Genomic DNA, 23,388 nt, shown 5'->3' with positions numbered 1-23,388 from the left:
AATGAGGACCCAGCTTGCTGAGGGTAAAGGGAAGATGACTGGGGAAGGCACTGGCAAACCACCCTGTAAACAAAGTCTGCCTAGGAAATTCCAGGATGTGACGTCACCCCATGGGTCCGGAATGACCTGGTGCTTGCACAGGGGACCTTTACCTTTTTTACTAGCTGTTGTAGTTCTCCAATCGCTGGCACCATGTCTGAATCTCTATCTGCACCCACCTCCCACAAGTACATATATTGAACACTTTAGCCAAATTTCTTGGTGATGTAATTAAGAGGCTAGGTAAAATGATGTATAGTGGCTAGGTTTACTCTTTTTGATTGCCCTTGGTATGCCAATAAAGGTACTGAAACTGTGTATTGTTTTAATTATGATTTGTAAGCCGCCTTGACCCACAAGAAAAGGTGGGATATAAATACTTTAAGTCAAAGGTGCTAAACACAAGCATAGCTTTTTTTAATGTTCAAACTGCAATACATAACAAAAATATAGTATTTCAATTTACTTTTATAAAGGAATAGTCATAAAATGGATACAGCTATCATTAATAAAAAAATTTTTACTGCTTACAATGCAACTGCATACTGAATGAGAGGTATGTTAAAAGAGAAAAGCTTAATTTATGAGACAGAAAATGAAATGGTCGAGAAGAACTATGGTTACTTTTTTCATGAGGCACTATATGAGGAAAGTTAAAGAATTAGAATAAAAATTAAAATTGCCTACAACCTAGGACATCAGACAGTATGCCTGCTAATGGCACAGAAGCAAGAACCACAGCTGGAAAAAAAATCATTGGAATAGTTTCTAAATGAGCCTTGAACATTTTGGTGATTACAACATTGCCCAAATGAAGATGTAGCTCATAGTATTACACAAGTTTCATAAACACTGTAGAATAATATAAACTGAGATGGATTTAATTAACATAAGTAAAACTACATGTAATATCCTTTTGTCTGTCCACACTATAATGGATTTGCTACTAATCTACATGCCACAGCTTTTAAAGCTAAAGGGCTTTTAAAAAGGAATTACGTAATAAAGCAAGAAGCTGCTGCCCTGGACTACTACCTGGAGATCTCCTGCTATTACAACTGATCTCCAGCCAACAGAGACCAGTTCACCTGGAGAAAATGGCCGCTTTGGCAATTGGACTCTATAGCATTGAAGTCCTTCCCCTCCCCAAACCCCACCCTCCTCAGGCTCTGCCCCAAAAACCTCCCACCGGTAGCAAAGAGGGACCTTAGGTTTGGAGGACATTGATTCATAGGGTTGCAGTAAGTCAGAAGCGACTTGACGCCACTTAACACAAAAAAGATCCGAAAAGGATAAAATGAAAACCACTGCTTATTCTTAGACTGATCTTGTAGTCTTTTCATTCAAAACAGAAAATTTGTTAAGAAAAGGCACTTCAGTTACAATGTTAGATCTGAAAATTGAATTCTCTACCCCCTTCAGCCCAGGTAGAGGGGGAAAACAACAACAAAGGCTCAGTTCACAACATGCTTGTATATTTTGTTTGCTGCTTTTTTCATTTTGTACTATATGAAAAATTGTTTGGTGAAAACCATAAAGACTGATTTAATCTAACAGGCAATTTTAGCACTGCATTAAATTTAATCACTAGTTAGTGCATAAACAATGAAAATATGCTAACACATGACAGGGCATAGTAATATGATATATATAAACACCTCAAGGGAAATGAAGCATGAAGTATGTCAAATTTTCAGCTCAACAAACACTTCTGCAACATATCCACAAAACAGTTTTACTGCTTGAAATAGTTTGTTGAATGCACGGCCATTTAAAAAAACTTGATTTATAAGCAGCATAAAATGTAATTTCATTTATTGTCCTAAGAAACCAAAATGACAGCAGTCAGAGACTGAGTCCCTAGAGCTTCACAGGGATTTAGCCTTGGTATTTAGAAAACTGCACCCAAAACTAAAGTCATATCAAGTCCAGTCCATTTTTACAGAAGAATACTTGATTGCGCCAACCTGAAACTGATGTTCATTTTGGGATAATTTGTGCAATCACACTTAGGGGAACTGCACCTTTGCTGGCCAGCCACAGAATATTGCAGGGTTCATCAGAGTGCAAGGCCCTCTACCTTCCTCCCCTCCCAACAATTTCCCCCTCCTTTAGGTCATTTTCAGAGGACGGGGGGGGGGGGCACAACTCTTTTTTAAATAAATTTTTTATTATTTTTCTATAGCAATCAAACAAAGTATTCAACAATCAATATAAGTAAACATCAGAGTATAGATTCTAATTAATAATTGTTGAAAATAATCCATATAAAGATAATAAAAAACAAAATATAAAAACTTCCCCTACACCTCCCTCAATCTTATCATTTATTTGTTATCTCCTTTGTTTAAGATTCTAATCCTAATATTATTACAAACATTTATAAACATTTACTATTTCATTTACCTATTTTAAAATAAAGAGGGAAAAAAAAACAAAAAGAAAAAAGGAACAGATATAAAAATAGAAATAAAAATGGATTAGATAATATGTAACATTTTTAACCTCCTTTAGAAATGAATATTCTAATTTCTCCGTTTCTCCCACATATCTAATAACTCTCAATTATGTTAATGTCATTAATTATGCTGTTTTTATCAAAGCCAAACCGTTTAATCAGACCTTTTTAATTAAGTCCCCCCCAAAAAACTAAGCCCTTTGACCCAGTCTCTTTATCTTAAATTTCCAACATCTTCCTCTCTTTCCCAAAAGCTTTGAACGATGAAGGGCATCCATGGAAGTTGTTAATGCAGTTCCCTCTGCAAAAATTGATGTAAGATAGTGAATCTGCAACAGATTTTCTTCCATCCCCAAGGCGAAGAGAAAAATCCAGGTGTTTCCAGCTGTTTGCCCTTTTAAATTCTCCCAGTTAACTTTGATAAGTTCATCAGGTAGTACATATAACCAAAAATCCAAGTCGCTTACATTCATCTCCATGATTATCAGTCGGGTAGATTCAGTTTCTTCTTGCAGGTATATATCCTTCGGAAATCCTTCGTAGCTCTCCATCTCCTTTGCAGTGTTTAATTCTTCATTTAATGGTTTATCATTTGGGGAGCTTCCTTCTCTCATCTCAGATCTCATGGTCATAATCCGGACTTTAATGTCTTTAAGATCTCCCAGAATTTCATCCAATTTCCGAATAGCAAGTTCATAGGTGCCGTTTGTCAGAGAGAAGAGACAATCCATGCATTTAATCTCACTTTCCATGGTTGCCACTTCTGGTGGTTAATTGAAGTTTAATTTGTAAGATCCAGACAGGAATATGTTGAGTTGTAAAATGATGTTGCGGGGTGTAGAGTAAAAAGTGGCACGTCTGCCTCCTCTTTTGCCTAGGAACTGGGGAAGTATTTGCCAGTTACACAATGCCACACATCCAGTCTCAAATCCTGTAGTATTCTCACGATGGCAGACGATAGCTGATACTTCCGGGTAAGATGTGGCAAAGGAATTTGTTTACTCAGAAAAGCCTCCTCCCGGAAATGGGGGGGGGGAATCTGCTCGTCCCTCCTCCTTACGCTTCAGGATTTCTGATTGGGGGCTATACCATCATTCAAATAGTCCCGATTGTTGTGTCTATCCACCGATCAATTTGATTAGGATCCTGTCGGCTTATTGAATGTTTTTAAATGTCAAAGAGTCAACCAAATCTCAGATGGGAGGATTCGGATTCTATAGATATTTTTTCCGCTCCTTCAAAGCTTCCAATTCCAGGTAAAACAAAAGAGTTCTTGTTACTCAGATTTTAGAAGAATAGGTATTCTTGCTTAAATATAGTTGCTTAGATGGTAATAGATAGGGGAGAGCTGAGCCTAAATTCCAAGAAAGACATTCACGGCAATGGTTCCTCCTCAAGCCAGACAGGACCTCGTCCAGGATTCCAAGAGTCGCACAATGGATCTCTCCGCAAAACTGGGGGTCAAACCGCACTTCGCGGGCAGCAGGAAAAATCCTGTTTCCTAATCCACTGTTTAGGATCGGGTAAGGGTGCAAGATTACGCCCCAGATTTGAACGACTCTTGGTTCTCTTGGGAGCCCCCAAGAGACGTGGCACTCAGTTCAGCTCCCTGGGGGGGGGGCACAACTCATCCCTTAAGTTTTCTCCCAGATGCAAGAGGAGTCTATAAGTAATCGTGTAGAGAGCTCACAGTAGGGCTGGACAGAGCCATATATGATTAGGCCACAAATTTTGCCTTGAATGTGTTTGACAACTGAATTTACGATCATCAAATGCAACAAGTTGTGAACCAAAGCTATAAGTATGCCGTCTGTCCATTTTTGCCAGATTTTACATAGCAGTTATGTTATTAGTGGGAATGAACAGAATATTGCCCAATTCCACAGTGCCTGGAACGTGTCCTTCAAGGAAGGGGGTCCTGAGGTGTTAGGGAGTAAAATTCTAGACGTTCCTTGTTCACCCTGGTTATGATAGGTCTATATCTGACTGATCCCCAAAGGGGAAAGACTGGGGAAAGACACTGGATTTGCAATATCCATTCACAATCCTCGGAAGACCCGCTCCAACTATCTGACTGTAGAATTCTGGAACCTGAGATGTCAGTTGCCTGCCACGCCTCCCCATGCAGCTGCTTCCCCTGGTTCCACGCCTCCCCATGCAGCTGCTTCCCCTGGGGCTCAGATCCCTGATATGTCCAGGCAGCCCCAGTTGCCAAAGGGGCCATGTCAGTTGTCACAGAGGCCCCCTTGAAACTGGTAAGTCCAGGAGCAGGGCTGTCGACCACAGACAGCAACATTTCGCCAAGCCGTACTTTGTAATTTCATTCCCCTACAACTTAGCACCAGAACATCAAGGGCACATGCCCAGATGATATGTGTCATTTCAATAATAAAGCAAATGCACTGGAAAAACAGTTACATGCTTAACTTGCTGGGCTTCCTAAAAGCACTTATTTAAAAAGAAACATGACTGAAATTAAAAGGTATAACCTTCATCTAAAAATATTTACAGGTAAGGTGCAGACCATGCATAATTACTCACTCCACAGCTTACAAAGAGCCACATTTGCAAAATGACCAGCAACATGACTACTGTATGCCTTGTGTGACACCTCACCAAGCACACACATATGTGTCATATAAGACATACCTATTAATATTCTATGTAATTATAACTTTTAAAATTACCAAAGTGCCTCTGCACATGTAGGGTTGTCTCTCCCCACCACTGCTGAACCTTAGCCAGCCCTTGTGTATGTGCAGTGAGGGTAATGGCTTCCCTCTCTGCCTTCCCCCTTCTCTCCTCACCATGAGGCACAGCAGGCTGGGTGAGAATGAGATGGTCAAGGTGCCCAGAGGCAGACCATCTGCCTGTGGAGAAAAGGGAGAACACACACCCCCATCCCAGTATGGCAAGTTTGCTCTTTTCTTGGGTGGCTTCTGTGATGGTTTTGCTTTCTCTCCTCTGTAGGCAGTTTGCTCTCCTCCTAGCAGTCATCCTAGTGCTGTGATAAGAGCACAGAGGTTTTGTGGGGGGTGGTGGTGATGGAAGGAACCAGTGTTTTACTTCCCTTCCTGGTATGTGGCCCACAGCTCAGGGAGGTTCACAGTTTACCCATCCTTCAGTCCTTCTGGCAGCGACTGTTTTAAGGAAGGAATCACCTGCCAAGCACAAGCCATACCAGGCAATGACCTGGCCCATTTTTCTGGAACATGGGAAGGGTGTCACAGGTAGCATGTCAAAGAACCACATCTGGCTCCTGAGCCAAATGAGTAACCCTGTGCTAATTTTAATTTTGCTACTTGTTAGGTTAGAATTTATGGACCTTGAAGTCAGCCTTTTTGGGAATGGATGAACTAACAATCCAAATAAACCAATATTACTGTATTACCGCTTACAATTACATTATGTGTAAGCAACAATTGTACCTTGTATTATTGCTAGTTTTTTCTTTTCTCCATAATATCCCAAAACTGATTTTCACCTACATTATTTTTAGTCAGTGCTCTATTTATGTATTGCTACATCCTTTCCCACATATGACATTTTATTGTACAGCTATGGTACATTAATTTTTACAGCCTAAATACACTTTTCAGTCAAAGATGGATTTTGAAGGGGTTGTGAATCACTCCTTATTGAACTGAGAGATATTGAACTCCCAGGCTTAGTGTCTTTTCAACTATCTAATTTTAGTGATATAAATAAAGCTCAATGGACCTTGCAAAATCAGACAGCCCAGCATTTTATCTTGTAATCCTCTTTACCATTAAATATTTAACTCTCATAAGCCTCTCATTTATTTGATTGAATGCTATCACTGTTGCCACTGATGAAATGCCAGTGTTACGGCTTTTTAGTGTATAAGAATTGAATATTACTGGACAATTTTTAAAAATCCATACAAAAGGCTTATTATCATGATGCTCCCTCAGTACTTGCATATATCACAGTATAACCCGCAACTAGGATTCAAAGAAATTACATACATTAAATAGCAGTTTCTTTGTTCAGCAGTGGGAACTGCTATACCAAAAACAAACATTCAGTGGCGCACACTTCTTTTTATAATGGCCTATGCCTTCCTTAGTATGCTTAAAAATTTGAAGAATATTACTAAAAAAAACTCACTACTCAGCAGTACTGCTAAATTAACTAAAGTCTGCATACATACTGCCCTTTTAAATGAAAATTTAGGTTTTTAAAAAATTGCCACGAGGGCCCAATCTTGATCGGTCCTGTATTGCCATGAGACCAGGCGATCTTACCCCCCACACACACACATTTCAAGTGTTAAAACAGCCCTCCCCCAAAAAAAAACCCTTTTGCTGCCTACCCTAGTCTCTTTTATGTGCCACAGTAAACACTGTAAGTATTTTAATTATAGGGCTGATATTTTAAACCTGTTTTTACAATCTTCTTATCTGAAAAGTGTTTTATGACACCCATTTTAAACTGCTAAATATTTTATGCTGTTTTTATGCTCTGGCTCAGTTTTAATGCTGCATTTTTTAATGGCTTTGGCAGCTTGTGACAATTTCATGTCGATTTATATTTGATCATATTTTACTTTGTAAGCAGGTTCTCTGGAGAAGAGACAGAAATTCTCAAGATAAGGGGCCTTTGGTATAGCATGCACTTGTTAGCTGAGCCATCTCTCTGTCACAGGGGCATTTAAGTCAGCTTTAAGTAGCTCTTCACTACAACTTCACACAGCCACACTCTCCACTCCCCAACTGCTTCACTCTCCACTTCCATTCTCAGCTGTCTCTCTTGACTACCATTCCATCAGCTCCCATTGGCTGCTCTTCGGGAGAAGCAGAACCTAACCTGTCCATCACACTGAGCAACAGCAAAATATTGCTAGTTCAGTGCTAGGAAAATACGGCTTCCCTACAAGACAAACATTACTTTGAGAAAGACCTCTCCATTGTACAACAACACATTCCCTTTTATTGGAAAAAAAAAGAAAAGAAAAGAAAGATAGGCAAGGCCCTCAGAGCATATTTATGAAAAGAAGTGTATTGTTATAAATCCCACGTTAATTACAAATATAATATTTTTTAGAATTATACTAAAATACCCAATGCGATCTAATGCTTATTTTACCCCACTATCGTATTTGATAGTTAAAAACAACAGCCTAAGCAAATAGTAATTTCAGGTACCTGTAAAGTGCAGTTCATCATTCGTATTATATAATCAAACTGCTGATGGTCCAGTATTGCTCGGTTTTGTTGAACATGAAGGCTTAGTTCCTGTGTTAAACACAGTCGAGCTGCTTTTCCTTTAAGGGCTCTCAGTGCAGCAGGCAGAGTCTGTAGGATGAAAACTTGACATTAGAAATCTATGAAATAAGCTACACTGAAATACAAGTGTTTTTCTTTGAAAGACATTCTGTATTGTGTTCTTTCTAAACAAAATATGCCTGAGTACCAAACTTGTATAAGGGGGTTGGGATCCAAGGGGTTTGTTCCACCAACATAATGGCACATGTGGCAATGGAATAGCATTTCTGATGGGAGGAGGGTGGTGTTGTCTATTCTCCCTGCCACAGTAATGGCAATTAAAATGGCATAAATTATTAGCAGCAGTTAAAACTGCTTGTGCCCCTCTCCCCTTTGCTTAACTCACAGTGGCAGAATTTTCAGGGGTTCAGGAATGAAGCAGGATGGTGGGGAGACAAGAAAATCATGCTCTGCTCCCTGTGCTCCATTTCACGTGATCTGAAGCTAACATAAGGATTAGAATGATGTGTCAAGGCTCAGAGTAGGGCCTTCTTTTTGTAGATCTTGAAGTCTACAAAATACATCTACAATGTATTGAGCTGGGCAAAACAGGCCAGCGCCCAGCTCAATAGACTTTTAGGGAAGAGTAAACAGCTTTGCCGCAAGCTCTGGGAAAATAAGATAAAAGGAATGAATTGTAATATCTGTGCTCTTTGCTTAAATCTAAACTGAGTCTTGTTTTATTCTGATAAATTATTAGTTCTACAAGCATGGCTAGGCAAATCAACACAAAATCATTATACTGCCATATAAGACATTACATTTCAATACTGCCTTTTATGCAGGGATGTTTCCCTGTGGTCACCCCTGCCGACTGCTTTGGGGCTTCCTTTAGATTATGCATGCCTTTTCCGCCTGTCATAGGTTGCCTCTCTCTCCCCGCACATTTTGCCCATGTTTTCCAGATGCTGTTTTAGCCAGAATTTGGAAAATGCGGGCAAAATGCGGTGGAAGACTGAGGCAACCTCTGACAGGCAGAAAAGGCACACATAATCAAAAGGAAGCCCCGAAGCAGTTGGCGGGGGTGGGGAAAGTCCCTGCAAAGACCTACTTCTCCAAGAGTTCACAACAGAGAACTAGAGCAACTTGCCTGTTACATGGGGTATGTCTCATCCTTTTGCTGTGAAAACTGTTGGCCTGACTTGGAAAATTACATCTATGAACTTGAAATTAAATATCCCAAGGCACAAATAATATCGTTAAAATAATTTAATGCTCACATTGGAAAAGGTTACTTAAAGGTTAGGGGAAATATCTGGGACGATGATCTTTATAATGGCAGGAGGAATACAAAAGACTCCTTAGTTAATAAACATGGAATAATTTTCAGCCAAATTATCGGCAAGCTTGGCTTTGTAATATTAAATGGCAACTTTGACAGAGATAAACATGGAAAATTCACTTATTATAACCATAAGGGTGCAAGTGTGATCAATTATATATTAGTATCACCATCTCTTTGTAATAATATATTACACTTTGAAGAAGGGTCGCTTTCAGAAAGTGATCACTTATATTTTGTATTTCTGTATCTGAAGCTCTGTGGAATTGTGGGACATGGGGCATGTGATCACCTTATTCAAATTTCGTTTGTCAAGGAGAAGCAACTAAATACAGCTCAGCACCACCTCATGAATGACTGAATATGCATGCAAGAATTGATGTACAACACTAGTTAACAGTATTCACAGTATGAATAGGATGTGACCTGATGGTGTAAAACCATTAGACTGACTTCATCAGATGCTACTTCTTACATTGCATGACAAAGCGAGTGCTTGGGCCTGGACTGTTTACAAGGGAAGAAAAGTAAACAGTACTATGCCCAAGGCATGTGCCTCCCTCCACATGCAAGGGAAAAAAAAACCTGAACACAGGGGGACCACTTGCAGAAGCATAGATGGTAAACATGCTAGAACAAGTAGGTGTGTGCATATGCACACGCGCACTCACACACACAAAACACACCGCCTTCACCCCAGCACTGGTACCTCAATCTCCTTTCAATCTGACACTTGCTGAAAACACCAATGAATGTATATGAAAAAAAGGATTAGAATCTGGTGGGTTAGCAAAGAGGCAGTTCAGTCACTTAATACACACAAGTTTAACTTGGAAGAACAATTCAAGTAGTTGTTTAACAAAATATTTATTACCTTTTCAGTCTCCAAAATTTTATTTTCAAATATAGAAGAGATGCAATTTCTAACCACTTCCAGCCTTTGAGCGCTGTTGAAAACTGTGCTTGACTTTTCTATTATGGAAACTAACAAAGAAAGAAGTAGAAACAGATGTGAAACATTTGATTATTAAAACCATTATCACTTCTGTTCCTATACAGTATTGCTTAACATTCCAAGGTGTAGAAGAACTTCTTGGGTAAATTCTCAATGGTAAGATTAGTTGATTCTTGGTTCGTAATACAGCTGAGCATTATAACCTTGGCAAATTCATATTCCAAACATGTAATGGCAAAATTTGGCAACATTATTAGATGATAGCTAGGGATGGTTCTCATACCAACAGGCGGGCCAGCAGGAACAACACATTTCCTTTCTACCCGAATAGCAGATGGTACACTATGGTTCTTAGCCAAGCCTTCCTGGATTAGGTCCTGAACTTGAGCCTCATTAATCTTGGGGAAAGGAAGTACATGAACTCGCAGATGTGATCCTTCTGTAGGTCGCGGAACTTTCTGAAATGCCATGTGAGGATTTGGATTCTCCTGTAATTAAAAAAATACAAACAATTTACTGGATTAAGACACAATATTTGATCAACACTCTTCTACAATGCGGACTATTATGAAGAGAACAGCAAGCAAACCTTTAGTGCATATAGCCTCCTATCGTATAAACACTAGTCACTGACCTGCTGGTGTGTCTCTATGCTACTTTTATTTCATGTGGCAAAGGCAGATGTGCTATAAGAAGTTTCTAAGTGTAGGAAGAGCTTACATTTTACTCCTTATCGGCAGCTGCTATTCATCTAGATCATTTAATCTCCTGTGAAATTTCTTCCTTTCAAGCTTTAGTACTTGGCTGAATATTCAACCAAAGGGAATGGCACAAAGAACTCCATGACATAGATATTCATTGACATGTCTGAGAGCCAGCGTGGTGTTGGACTAAGGCTAAGGAGGCCCAGGTTGAAATCCCCCCTCTGCTATGAACTTCACTGGGTGATCTGGGGTCAATACCTCTCTCTATGCAGCTTGTGACAATAAAATAAAGGTGTGGTGTCATGTAGGCTGTCCTGAGATTGGCAGAGGAAGGGCAGGAGGAAAATAAATATAATAAATACATTTTAAAGAAAAAAATTAAATAGTGAGGCATGATTTGGACATTTCATTTATTTACCTTGCTGTTTACTTTTAGAGTTTAAAATTAATTTGTATGATTTTACTGTTTAAAAATGATGTCTTGTTATTGCTTTGAGTACAGCTTTGAGTAGACATGTATGAGAAAGAAAACTGTAAATATAAATAAAACAAAAATATCAACGTTCAACATGAAGCCTCTCAGAAAGAGCTTAATAATGGAAGATTGTATGTATGACTGTAAAGGCCATGGACAGTTACCAGTTTATGCCTGGTTCTAATTACTACCACTAAGTGGGAAGCAGTGCTTCCGACTTTCTTTTTTACTGCTGTCCTTCTATAATCTTCCGTTATTTCAGTGAGGATTGCTAGTGAGCTAATTCTTGATTTAGCTCGAGCTCAACTTGATCTGTCAACTGTATACCACAAACAATCTAAAAACCAAGTGGCACATGGTTCCCTCTAACAGCAAACTTCATAGATGGCTTCCTATCCAAAAGACAGCAACCTGAAGACAAGGTCAGGTCTCTGAATACTTAGAAGATTCCCTGGGTATGCAAAAAAAAAAAAAAAAGTTTATAAGTTTATAAATAGTATATAAACTAATAAAAATATAAATTATATAAGTAAACATAATTTATAAATTTATAACATATAAATTTTTTGTTTAAAAAACACCACCCCAGTCTGACAAGAACTGAGAACGCACATTGGCTTGGAATGTAAGTTAGATGCGGTGGAGGAGACAGAGCAAGATAACGGGGAAAGCCTATAGTATCCTTGATGGGCCATGACCTGGATAGCACAGGCTAGCCTGATCTCATCAGATCTCAGAAGCTAAGCAGGATTGACTCTGGCAAGTATTTGGATGGGAGACCTCCAAGGAATACCGGGGTCGTGACGCGGAGGCAGGCAATGGCAAATCACCTCTGAACATCTCTTGCCTTGAAAACTCCACCAGGGGTCTCCGTAAGTCAGATGTGACATAACGGGGGGAAATCATTGATAGGTAGTTTTGGGTTGGAAGGGAATTCCAGTTACTTATCTCTCCTCCTCCATAATTCCTCACAGGCACCTGCTTGTTTGAAGAGCCCTGCTGGATCAGACCAGTAGCCTATCTAGTCCAGCATCCTGTTTCATATACAATTACCCTGGAGAGCCAACAAATGGGGGTATAGAGGATAAGGTCTTCCCCGTGATGTGTCCTAGCACTGGGTATTCAGAGGTTTACTTGCTCTAACTAATGGAGGTTTCCTTTAGTTCGCATGGCTAATCAATCTGTCTAAGCCCCCATTAAAATCATCTGTGCTCGTGGCCATTACTCTGTCCACTCTGTCTTCAGTAATTTGAAGTGAAATGTTAGTCACATTAATTTATTGTACTTACATTTTTGAACAGCTGCTCTGCAAGCTCTCTGACGTGTTTTAACATTTTTGATGAATGGCTTTCCTCAGATTTAATTCTCTCAACTTCAAATGCTACCAACTTTTAAAAAAGGTAAAAGTATTTAAATATCAAAATAGTAATGTTCTAGATATTAAAATGATATTAACATGAATTTCATTGTGAAAAACAGATATCACAATTTTTATGCTTCATAGAGACATAGACACTCAAACAGAAGCAACTCAAGAAGTACAGCCATTTCCCAGATGATGTGCTACTTAAAATGGTTGACATATGTCAGTATCATTATCCATACAGCCCAATTAATATGCAAATTCCTTCACAATTCTTGTATTGAATGTATGCTGTGTTATCACTGCTACAGGGAAGTAAATAGAAATATACTAGGTTCTGTCTGCATAGAATTGAACACTCAGAAGTACAAGCAACAAATGCAATAATAATGAAAAAAGCTTTAGCAATCTTTATGACTACGTATATAAGGAAATGCCCTGACCTGGATGGCCCAGGCTAGCCTGATCTCGACAGATCTCAGAAGCTAAGCAGGGTCAGCCCTGGTTAGTATTTGGATGGGAGACCACCAAGGAAGTCCAGGGTTGCTATACAGAGGAAGGCACTGGCAAACCACCTCTGTTAGTCTCTTGCCTTGAAAACCCCATAAGGGGTTGCCATAAGTCTTCTGCGACTTGACGGCACTTTACACACACACACACACACATATATAAGGAAATACATAAAATACCAGTCATGAAGGCAAATTCATGTTCGGCAAGCTTCCTAAGGCTACTCTTTATTAATAATTTCCATAATCTCAAGAAAATTTATCTTCTTTTTTTTAAAGCTCCAAATGTGCATTGAAGAAGTAATTTTTATACAGTAAAAATTTAAAAAAATTATATAATTTTTATTTATAATAGTTTAAATCCTGCAGAGGGTTCATTACGCAAGTGAATATTCCCTACTGGCTTAAATGAAGCAGCCTGCACTCAAAGAGTAATTAATACCTGAATACAAGGACTGCCTTACAGTTTCATCCTAAGCAGAGTTATATCCTTCTACATCTCTTGAAGTCAACTTGAAGACACTGTTTGAGTCATTCATAGCAATATACATTACAAGTCAGCAACATAAATCTTTTGACAAATTCCAGTAATTATTTTTCTAAGTGTACTAGCCTATTACTCGATCTTCAGTTGTGCCTTAAAAAACAGTTATACCTCATCAAAGAGATCACATGATCTGTAGGGAGGGCCTCTATCTGACACAAAACCAGCAAACGCCATTCCGTGCAGAACTTTGGTAAGGAAATCATTCTCTATCAAGCCTCGTTGGCCCAGGAAGGCTGCCTGCAGATATAAATACACCTTAGCTTCAGAAATCCATTTTATATCAACAGAGAAGGGGCAAAAAACATAGTTAAAGTACAAAGCAAGATGTGTGCTTAGTACTTTTAATAAAACCAAGTAGTGAACTAACATAGCATCAAGGTTATTGTAAACAGAAAATTTTCCATCAACGCACACATGCTTGTTCCAAATATGTTTGGAATGCATTCAGAAGTCTGCTTTCTTTCAGCAAACAGAAATTGTGCAAGGTAAGATACAAATGGTTACATGTTAAATTCATTTAACAGCTGTGGGGGGGAAATCTAACTGGTTCCAAAACAAAGTTGGGTAAGATTTTGTTTCATTCTGGTGCTTCGGTTGGTATCTACTGAGATATGGTGCTCTTTAAAAAAACACAACTCTAGCTAACATAATGCCCCCCAACCTGGCCCCTCCTCTCAGATATCAGTGTATGAAATGGGAGAAACAAAAGTGGAATGCTGGGTGGGGTCGATTTCTACTTGAAGGCCAAGAAAATTTATGTTGGAAAAACAACTTGGTAGATGAATTTTGTTTCGATCTCAGAGTCCAGTTGGGATCAGCAAGATTCCCCCCCCCCCAAGGCCAGATAGGCTAGGATGTCCTGGGGGTATCATTTCTTTGCTTTATCCTTCTCTCATAGAGCAAATTTTGGCTCACCTGCTAGAGCCATCTGGATTGCTTTACAATATTATTCACTGAACCCTGCAACAACATCTAATATAAAGCACATTATTCCTTCCTACGCTCTGCTAGCAGCACACTAATTCAGATGTACATTAATCTGTCATCATTTCCCATTGTTATCTGTACATTAAAGTATTCATTGTAGGAATGAAAACGGTACAATTTGTAATCATCAACAACATGAATTGCCATTTGAAGTCTGGTCAAGTTGATCAAAATTCCCTTCTGAATTCAAGTGAATACCTCCCCCTCTCCCACTTTTCCAAATTAGAAATGATCTGTTTACTAATATATCAATGTGGAATTTTCTTAATTTCTGACAATCACAGCTGCATCTTAGAATTCCTTTCTAGTGTAAATACTTTGCTAACTGTTAAATGCCCAGAAAAGGGTATGACGTCCCCAACAGCCTGTTTCTATCAAAGCCATGATTTGGATACTATGGAATACGTACATGAGGACAAGGTTCTTTCCTCCAACAGCTCCCTGAGGCTTTCAAAACACTAATACTGGAAGTTGTGGCACTCACAGTAACAAAAGGGCATTGACAGTGCATTCTTAAGGAGAGTTACTCCAGTCTAAGCCCATTGAAATGAATGGGCTTAGGCTGGGGTAACTCTCCTGAAGAATGCACTGTTAGCCTGACGGGTGCAGTGAGGAGGGGGAACCAGAAGAAGCTTCCCTCCCTTTTCCTCAATGGAAATTCTACTAGCACAGCAGCAGTACAAACCTTTGGTCCCCATCCCAAATGTAGCCTCCAGGCCACGTGGCTTTTGTTCACGTGAGTCCCACAGCCTCTTGTATTAATGTTTCTGATATTTCAGAGGACTCCTGAGGGAAAGGCAGGAAAGCACCATGTCCATGCATATTCCTTATGTGCGTGCTTCATAAAATCCAAACAATGGACAGTTCTCAGTTTGTTTAATCCCAAATCCACTTCCTGTAATCAGATTCAATATCTTGTTTATATACAACACATAGTACTACCTATTTGGCTAGTTCCCCCGCGAGATACAGTGCCTCTTACTTCACTCACAAAAGAGGAGCCTGCATTTTTTACAAGTAGTTTCTACAGAGCTTCTCAGTGGTGCTTGGAGCTGTTCTCTGAGCCATCTGGAGCCAAGAGGGTCTTGCCAGTGTGGCTGATCGTTCTCCTTCATCCTGAATCAACTATATGGCTAAGGCCATCTTAGAGAATGGGCTATAAGTAGCTTTTTGAGCCTAGGCATGGATTTATATCTGGCATCAGGTAACAAAAATGTTAAGTGCTCATGATTTTAGAAGTATTCTATGGTATTTACCTGTACACTCCAAGTACATTTGTATTTCCTCTACATTAAATCCTTTTTAATTTTTAAAATTAGAATTCTGCTCCTGGATGTTAATGAGAAAAAATACCTATATATTTGCTTTGAGCTACTTATATCAAGTTGGTTACCTTTTCCTATCAGGGTTTATTTTGCTCCCAAGATAAGAGTTTAATGTTCTCCATGCCTGAAGAACTAGATAACATAATTGCATTTACCTGTAACTGGTGTTCAACGAGTGATCTTCTGTGCAGGCATCCATGGGACTGTGCATGCGCAGGCCAGCCACAGAGAGAAGATCCCCAGTTTTCTAGAGTTTTCCAAGCTGCTGGAGCACTCCTGCCCCTCCCATCCGGAGTCGCTGTTTCCTGCCCAAACCAGCATGTGACGGGGGGGGGGGGGAAAGTCCTCCTCCCTCAGTCCTATCTTTAACAACTACGGACAACACCCATCTATCATTTGTGATAGAGGACCAATTATGGACAAAAACCCTTAGGCGATTGTCGAACACAAGTCTCTTCTAGTCAAGAGAAGGATTTCTCCCTGTCTGGCTGTTCATGAGAGGGGATGGCCTGTAGCTTCCCTCTGTGTTTACCCTGCTGCTTTCTGCTTTGGTGTTGTCGAAGCTATGGAGGACAGAATTGTTGATGTTGCTGTTGATGAGTGAGAGAGTAGCAGTATAGCCTATAATATTGATAGGAATGCCTTGGGAAATACCAGGGCTTGTATGTAAAAGGTGGTGGTGCAGCCAGGCCAAGAGACTTGGCCATAAGTTTATTTGTACACATCCTTTCCAGGGTGCTGTTGGTTTCAGCACTAAACAGCTCCTTGCCCTCGAAGGGCATGTTGTCTACCTTAGCCCTGGTGTCATTGGGCAGTGCTGAAGACCTCAATCAAGAGAATCCATTCCCCTACTCCCCATGCTCTACCCCTCCCCTTCACCCCCACCCCGTGTCTCCAAAGAGACCAATTATAATAATAACAATGACAATAAAAGCAGAAATGTAGACGGGTTTTGACGGGCATGGACACAAAACTAATTGTACAACTTTCCCCTATCTGTCTCTTCCCTTTTTTCCTTTTCTGTACCCCTTTTAAAAATGAATACAATTATTATTTAAAAAAAGAGAGAATCTATGCAGCACTATACCTGATGCCATAGACCTAGCAGCACAATCAAAGAAGTGGTAGGAGAGGTGTTGCTTGCTTAGTTTTACACCTTCAGCAAGCAGCATCTTAGCTAAAGGCTTCTTGTCCTCTGGGAGGAGGTCGATGTATTGCCCCCATCTGTTCCCGGAGGAACATCTCCCCATTACTGCCATGAAGTTTGCCACCCTCAGACCAGAAGAGTACACTCTTCTACCCAGTCCACTGAGTTTATGCCCCTCCTTGTCCAAGGGGGAGGCATAAGGATCAGCCCGTTGTTTAGACGGCAGCACCTCTGCTACCAGAGAATTGGCCAGGGGGTGTTGTAACAGGAACTCATAGGCCTTCTTCTTTAATTCTGTAAAGGGTTTCCAGTTTCTTAGCTGAAGCTGGATTAGAGGGTGGTTTGGTCCAGATGCTCTTTGCATTGTCCATCAGCTCCTGCAGAATTGGGAAAGCCACTGGTCCCATGCTGGAGATGTATAACACTTTGAGGATCGGATCCATCCGCTTTGGTTCTGACAGTGCAACCTTGAGATCTAATGATTTTGCCCTCCTTAGAAGTTGCTCAGAATATATTCTGAGGTGCTCCATAGGCGAGATCTGAGGAAGCAAACCCAGAGGATTCAATTCTATATCGGAACCGTGATGGCGCCTTCTTCAGAGTCAGAATCATGGGGCTCATAAGGCAGCAGAGATTGGGACCCACTGCCTGCTGGAGCTGGGCACTTGTTGGATCCAAAAGCTTTTCTTGGGATGTTCCACTGTGGTTAAGGGGGCTGTTCATCCCAAGGACCCCACTGAGGCAGGAACATAGATGGATATTGGAACCAAGGGGTCTGAGACGGGCCCCATTGAAATGCTGGGCCAACATCGGATCCAGATCAGTTACCGTCAGAACCTTCAAGCAAGGTGGAACCAAAGCTAGTGGTGGAGGAGAGACCTCGAAGACCTCATCATCAGATGTGGCTGGTGACTCCAGGGCTCAAAGAGATGGTGATGGCATCCTGGGATGAGGCTCCTACTCTCAAAGAGGGCTTGGAGTTGATAATTAGATCCAAGGGGAAGGTGATGCTCAGCACTGAGGGGATGGAGACCTTCAGTATCAAGGCAAGATGTTCTTCGCCTTTTTTTTAGATTTCTTTGACAGAGGCTCTGAAGTGGCCCTCAGGGCAGGTGTAACTCTTGGGGCTTATCAGTCAGATCCAAGGTGGAAGATGAGGGAACTGACACAGCAGATGGTGTTCGAGTCCTTTTTTCAGCTGAAGGCTTGCACTTCTCAGGTTGTACTTGCAGGGCCCCCAGCACCTTCTCCCAAAGGGCAGCTTTCAAACACGATGCCCTTTCATGCCTCGCTTTTGAGGTAAATTGGGGCAGGTGTCACAAGCCGCAGTAATGTGTAATTCTCCCAGACATAGCAGATATGAGGGATGATCGTCAGACTATGACATTTTGGTGCCACTGTCAACACATTTCTTGAAGAGAGCCATCTTATTCGAGGTGAAAGTGAAGAAAATCACCACAGAAATCACCACAGAAACTAAGAAGAAAAGCAAGTGCTTGCAGAAGACCTCTGTTCACAGTGGCAAAGAGAAGACTGAGGAAAGAGCGCTCCCCCCTATCATGTGTAGTTTGGGTGGGAAATGCTGGTTCCGGATGGAAGGGGCAGGAGTGCTCCAGCAGCTTGGAAAACTCTAGAAAGCTGGAGATCACCTCTCTGCGGATGGCCTGAGTCCCATGTGGTACTGCACAGACGCCACAAAGATGAAAAAGGTGTTCTAGACACCTGACCACCAGATATTGGCAGGTTTTGAATGCTTTGCTGGGTCAAGGAGTACCTAGCTGGAGACGAAGGAGTTTATATTAGACTCTGCATATTGTCAGAGATTTAGGTACTCCACAGCACAATATCTTAGCTGTATTACTGCACAGCAAAAAAAAAAAAAAAAGCATGCTAAAGGAAAGGCAACAGTCTGTTCTACAGGATGCAGCAAAATCTTGGAACAAATATTTTACAAAGCAGCTCTTGCATTTGTAATTCCACAATGTTAGCAATTTCTTTAAAAGAAACATAAAAATTGTGAAGTTATGTAGAAGCTGATTGCTTGGGTTTTCTATTACCTTGTGAAAGTTTATGACAGGTTCCGAATGAATCCGGATAAGCTGAAGGCAAGATCTGTATCCTTGAAAAAGCTGTGCAAATAACCTAAGAAAGACTGCTCGCACCTCTTTATCCTGATGAAGACAAGGAAACTGAGTGTAATTATCTTAAGTTAAAAAAACCAACACAGCAATATTCAGAAATCCCGCATTTGACTCCCAAGAGGCTGGACATCAAGGAGTAAATTTAAAGTTAAAAGTTCTTTCACGTGAATTTCAATGGTACAATAAGAGTAGTGTTCACAGTGTAACATCTGTATTGAACAGAAGTGTAACATGTACTTACACAGAGCTTTCAAGGAAGACATCCTTTTGCTGGGATTAGGATCAGGGGAGGACTATTGAAATTACCAGGGGCATTCCCTGATGGGTTACCTTGGGGGCCATATGAAAGCTGAGCCAAGTGGCTCCTGTGGGGTTCAGCTTTCAATTTCCCCTGCTGGCTGGTACCTGGGCATGGGAGGGTGCTGCCCTTCTGCTGTGGAGCTGGGTGCGGGAATTGCAGAGGCTGTCAGGTGCAGACACTGCTGGCCACGGTACTCAACATGCTAACGCTACTTTTCTCAGGCAGTTTCATTACTTAAGTATAATGGGACACAGTTTCATTACTTAAGTATAATATGGTCTGGGACCTTTGTATCTATGGGACCATCTCTCCTGGTATACCCCCCAGAGAGCTTAACGTTCTACGAATAATAACCTACTGGTGGTCCCCGGCCCAAGGAGTGTGTGGCTGTCCTCAACAAGGGCCAGGGTTCTTTGGCCCTGGTGGAATACCCTTCCCAGTAACATCTGGGCCCTGTGGGACCTAAAAGAATTCCGCAGGGCCTGTAAAACGGAACTGTTCCACAAGGCCTACAACTGAGGGCAGCCGCAAAGTTTGTATCAATGCTGGCCTCCCCATCTCCCCCCCACCTTCTGGTACTTGTGAGGGATCAACTGCTCGACCGGGTCCACAGTGGCTAATACTATCGTTCTATGCACATGCCACCTGGATTTGTATAGTGATTTTTATGATCATTGTTGTGTTAAGATAGTTTTATGGTTTTATGATATTTTATCTGTTGTTACCCACCCTGAGCCCAGCCTGGCTAGGAATAAGGGTGGGCTATAAATTTAAACAAACAAACAATGGGAGACCTTCATTTTTTCCTGCTTACTACCAAGTTAGAAATATTGCCTCTTACCAACATTTTGGAATGTGATAGAGCTGATCGTGGTGGAGGAAATGCGTAATCTGCTGTTTCCAAATCTGGATGTAAAACCTACAATTAAAGAAACAGTTTTTCAAAAGTACTCCCTGGGTAACATTTTCCAAGCTTTTTCTTAAAACAGATCGTACCACAAACACACCTCACATTAAATGCCACTGAAAGTTTGCAATACACTTTGTCCAATAACTGTCTCCGACAAGGAGAAAGAACCAACGATCCTGACTCTCAGTGAAAAAAGCCCTATGAAGTGAAGTAATACCTGCCTAGCAAAGAACCATAAAACAAACCACTCTCCTTTTTCCAAGAATAGAAAGGAGAAATAAGGTAGACTTGGCTGGAGATACATGACACAGAACACACTATAAATTATGAAGGAAACATCTATTTATCAGAAAACAGGTGAGGTTTTTTTATTATGTAATATACATATTGTCCTACCATACTAATGCAAAGGTTTTGTCATTTTTATATTATTTGGCAATAGATATTTTTCACTGGCAATTGCCCTCTGTTTAAAGTAAACCCACTAACATTACTTTATGAAAATTTCCATCAAGAAATTAGCATTTACAATCAGAAACTCAATTACGGAAATATATTTAGCAACTGAAATTTGATCTCTGAACTGGAGAGGAAGAGAGAACAAAGGTAGAGTGTTTCACTAAATAGTTTTATGCCATCCATGATCAGGGAATTAGACTTACTAAAGAGAGAGCAGTCTGAGTTTGACAGAGCAGAGGTTCTGGGAGCTGGGAGAGATGAATACATTCAGGAATTTTAATTGTACCGCCATCCAAGTCTGCTATGATTACATCTAACTGAAAGACACAACAAAATGCATAACGTTTTACAAACTGTATAACTTTTGTCATGATGACTATGAATGTGGATCCTGTTAGTATTGATCAGGTTGTGAAAAACCAGGATTTGGCTTGTGGTCAATTACTCAAATCCTGGATTGCCTCAACAAATGCTGGTTTCTCTGCCTTTGCTCTGCATCTCTGTAGCCAGGAAGTGTGCAAGGGCAGCACCTGGAAGTAGCCATGATTAATCCAGCATGCTGCATTTGTACATCACATGAAAACAGTTAAGACAAACAGTGGTTAAGAAGCCAACTTCCAAGTATGGCTACAGACCCTGGTCTGATACACCCTAATTAATCATACTTATGGGAGAAGCCTGCATTCAGATCATCACACCAATCATACTTATTTTAATTAAGCCATGGTTTCATATTACGTCTGATCTAAGCCACTGGCTCAATAGGTAGCTTGGGAAAAGTCAAATTTCTGAGCTTCAGTTCTCCATCTGTAAAAGGCAAATACATAACAAACTCCCTCACACGATTGCAGTGAAGATCAAAAATATCATCAAGCTCATATAACATGGAAAAGTATCTATTTACTTTTTCACATGTGATCAGCAACCAGACTATCAAGTGCTATCACCAAACAATTATGCCCATTTTAGTGCTGTTTCATCAAAGCTTATTTCCATTGCTTACTTAAGGGTTATAATTATCAGTTGCGGTTGAAAGGGTAGCAGAATTCAGAGCACAGAAGGTTCAAACATTTTCCTTTAGTTCAAGCAATTTTAGTAAAGTTCATTTTTATGGGATTACTTAATACCTTTTCTATTATTTTAAATTCATTCTTTTACCCTCTTGCTTATTACGGGTTGTCTTATTATCAGATTATAAAACTGGCATTAATATTTTGGACTCAAACGTTTCTTCATAGTACATCCTAAGAATTAATTTAAAAAAAAAACAGTTGGACATACTTACAAGTTCATGAATGTCATTACAGAAGACAGAATGCACGCCAATAATAAATGGTGTGGGTGAACTAAGAACTTCTAGCAGCTGCGCAGGGAGGATTGGAATGTACGGGTAACTGGGAAGAAGGCGAAGAAATTAAATAACTATATTTTATTACAGACTGAAGTATTTATACAGCAGCTTTGTGTGTGCATGTATCATATACATATGTGAAATATTGTTAGAATCCATTATTTAAACTTTAGTAACTAAACCAAGTTACCTTTTGGTTTGTTCCCCCCCACAAAAGAAACCCTTATTTATCTAAATATATTTTAATGTGACGTTTTCCAATGACAACTGAACAAAATGATAGTATTCACATTTCACAACAAACCTCTGTTTTTCAAGATGTGTGCAAATGCATTTTTGTTGCTGTGTTTATGCAATCCCTCCCTTTCCATCTCCCCTTCTCCATCCCTCCTCCCTTTCTTTCCTGGTTTTGGAAGATGTCAGACTCCACAATTGTCCTGGTAAAAGCGGGATCCTGGTCAAACCATAGTTTGTTTCCTCCCGCAAACTGGGATTCTAAACCAAGGTGGAATCCTGGTTTATGAGGTGGAAAACACTGATTTGACCAGGCACCTGCATACTGGCATCGTGGGAAGTTTGAAACCTTTCGAAAAAGGAAGGTTTTGATTACTGAATGATATCTGAAGGCAGCCAGTGGTTTCCTTTAATAAAAGATTGCCGTTACTATGAAGTCTACAGCATTAAGACTGAAATCACAACCCCCTTTGAGATTACTACTACTGTACATTGTTTTCATCTGCCTGGAGGTCAGGTGGATGCATTTGCTTCTCTAACGCCACCCCTTTAGCTTCACTACAACTCTGAGGTGGCCAGTGTAGTGTGGTAATTAAAGTTTTGGTCTCAGATTGTGGAGATATAGCCCCCTTTCAGATTACTGTCATCAGTTGTTGGCCCGAATCCAAGTAAAGCGATACATGGATGGGTATTTCATACAGCCCTTTTCAATCTGTCTATGTGCCATCTGTAAAGCACTCTGTCCGTTTCAAACAGTGCCGCTATTTTCCCCGCCTTTTCCCATGTGGTGTTCCTTTTAAGCTACAATAACAGGCATGTCAATTGTGCAACTATAGCGCTATAGTGAAAATCTTAGAACATTAAAAAAAAAACTGAAAAAGAGCACCAAGAACAAAAAGGGGGGTGGGAATAG

General features: G+C 40.4%; 2 protein-coding genes across 2 annotated transcripts in view; one reads left to right on the top strand and one right to left on the bottom strand.

The window, feature by feature from the left end:
- Positions 1-23,388, bottom strand: part of SBF2 (SET binding factor 2) — a 247,743-nt gene that overhangs the window by 96,537 nt on the left and 127,818 nt on the right. The window contains exons 8-16 of the mRNA XM_056851939.1: positions 22,176-22,284; positions 21,094-21,207; positions 20,363-20,440; positions 19,137-19,250; positions 13,729-13,857; positions 12,491-12,589; positions 10,306-10,510; positions 9,942-10,051; positions 7,666-7,815 (exon numbers count right to left, since the gene is read on the bottom strand). Coding sequence (XP_056707917.1) covers positions 7,666-7,815; positions 9,942-10,051; positions 10,306-10,510; positions 12,491-12,589; positions 13,729-13,857; positions 19,137-19,250; positions 20,363-20,440; positions 21,094-21,207; positions 22,176-22,284 — 1,108 coding nt within the window. The remainder of the gene's footprint in view (positions 1-7,665; positions 7,816-9,941; positions 10,052-10,305; positions 10,511-12,490; positions 12,590-13,728; positions 13,858-19,136; positions 19,251-20,362; positions 20,441-21,093; positions 21,208-22,175; positions 22,285-23,388) is intronic.
- SWAP70 (switching B cell complex subunit SWAP70) overlaps positions 1-23,388 on the top strand; it is a 309,546-nt gene that overhangs the window by 237,129 nt on the left and 49,029 nt on the right. The gene's annotated exons all lie outside the window — the stretch shown is intronic.

Source organism: Euleptes europaea, chromosome 6 (genome assembly GCF_029931775.1).
Source record: "Euleptes europaea isolate rEulEur1 chromosome 6, rEulEur1.hap1, whole genome shotgun sequence".
Taxonomy (NCBI): Eukaryota; Metazoa; Chordata; class Lepidosauria; order Squamata; family Sphaerodactylidae; genus Euleptes; species Euleptes europaea.
The sequence above is the reverse complement of the archived record's forward strand: the minus strand, read 5'-3'. Positions and strand labels throughout refer to the sequence as shown.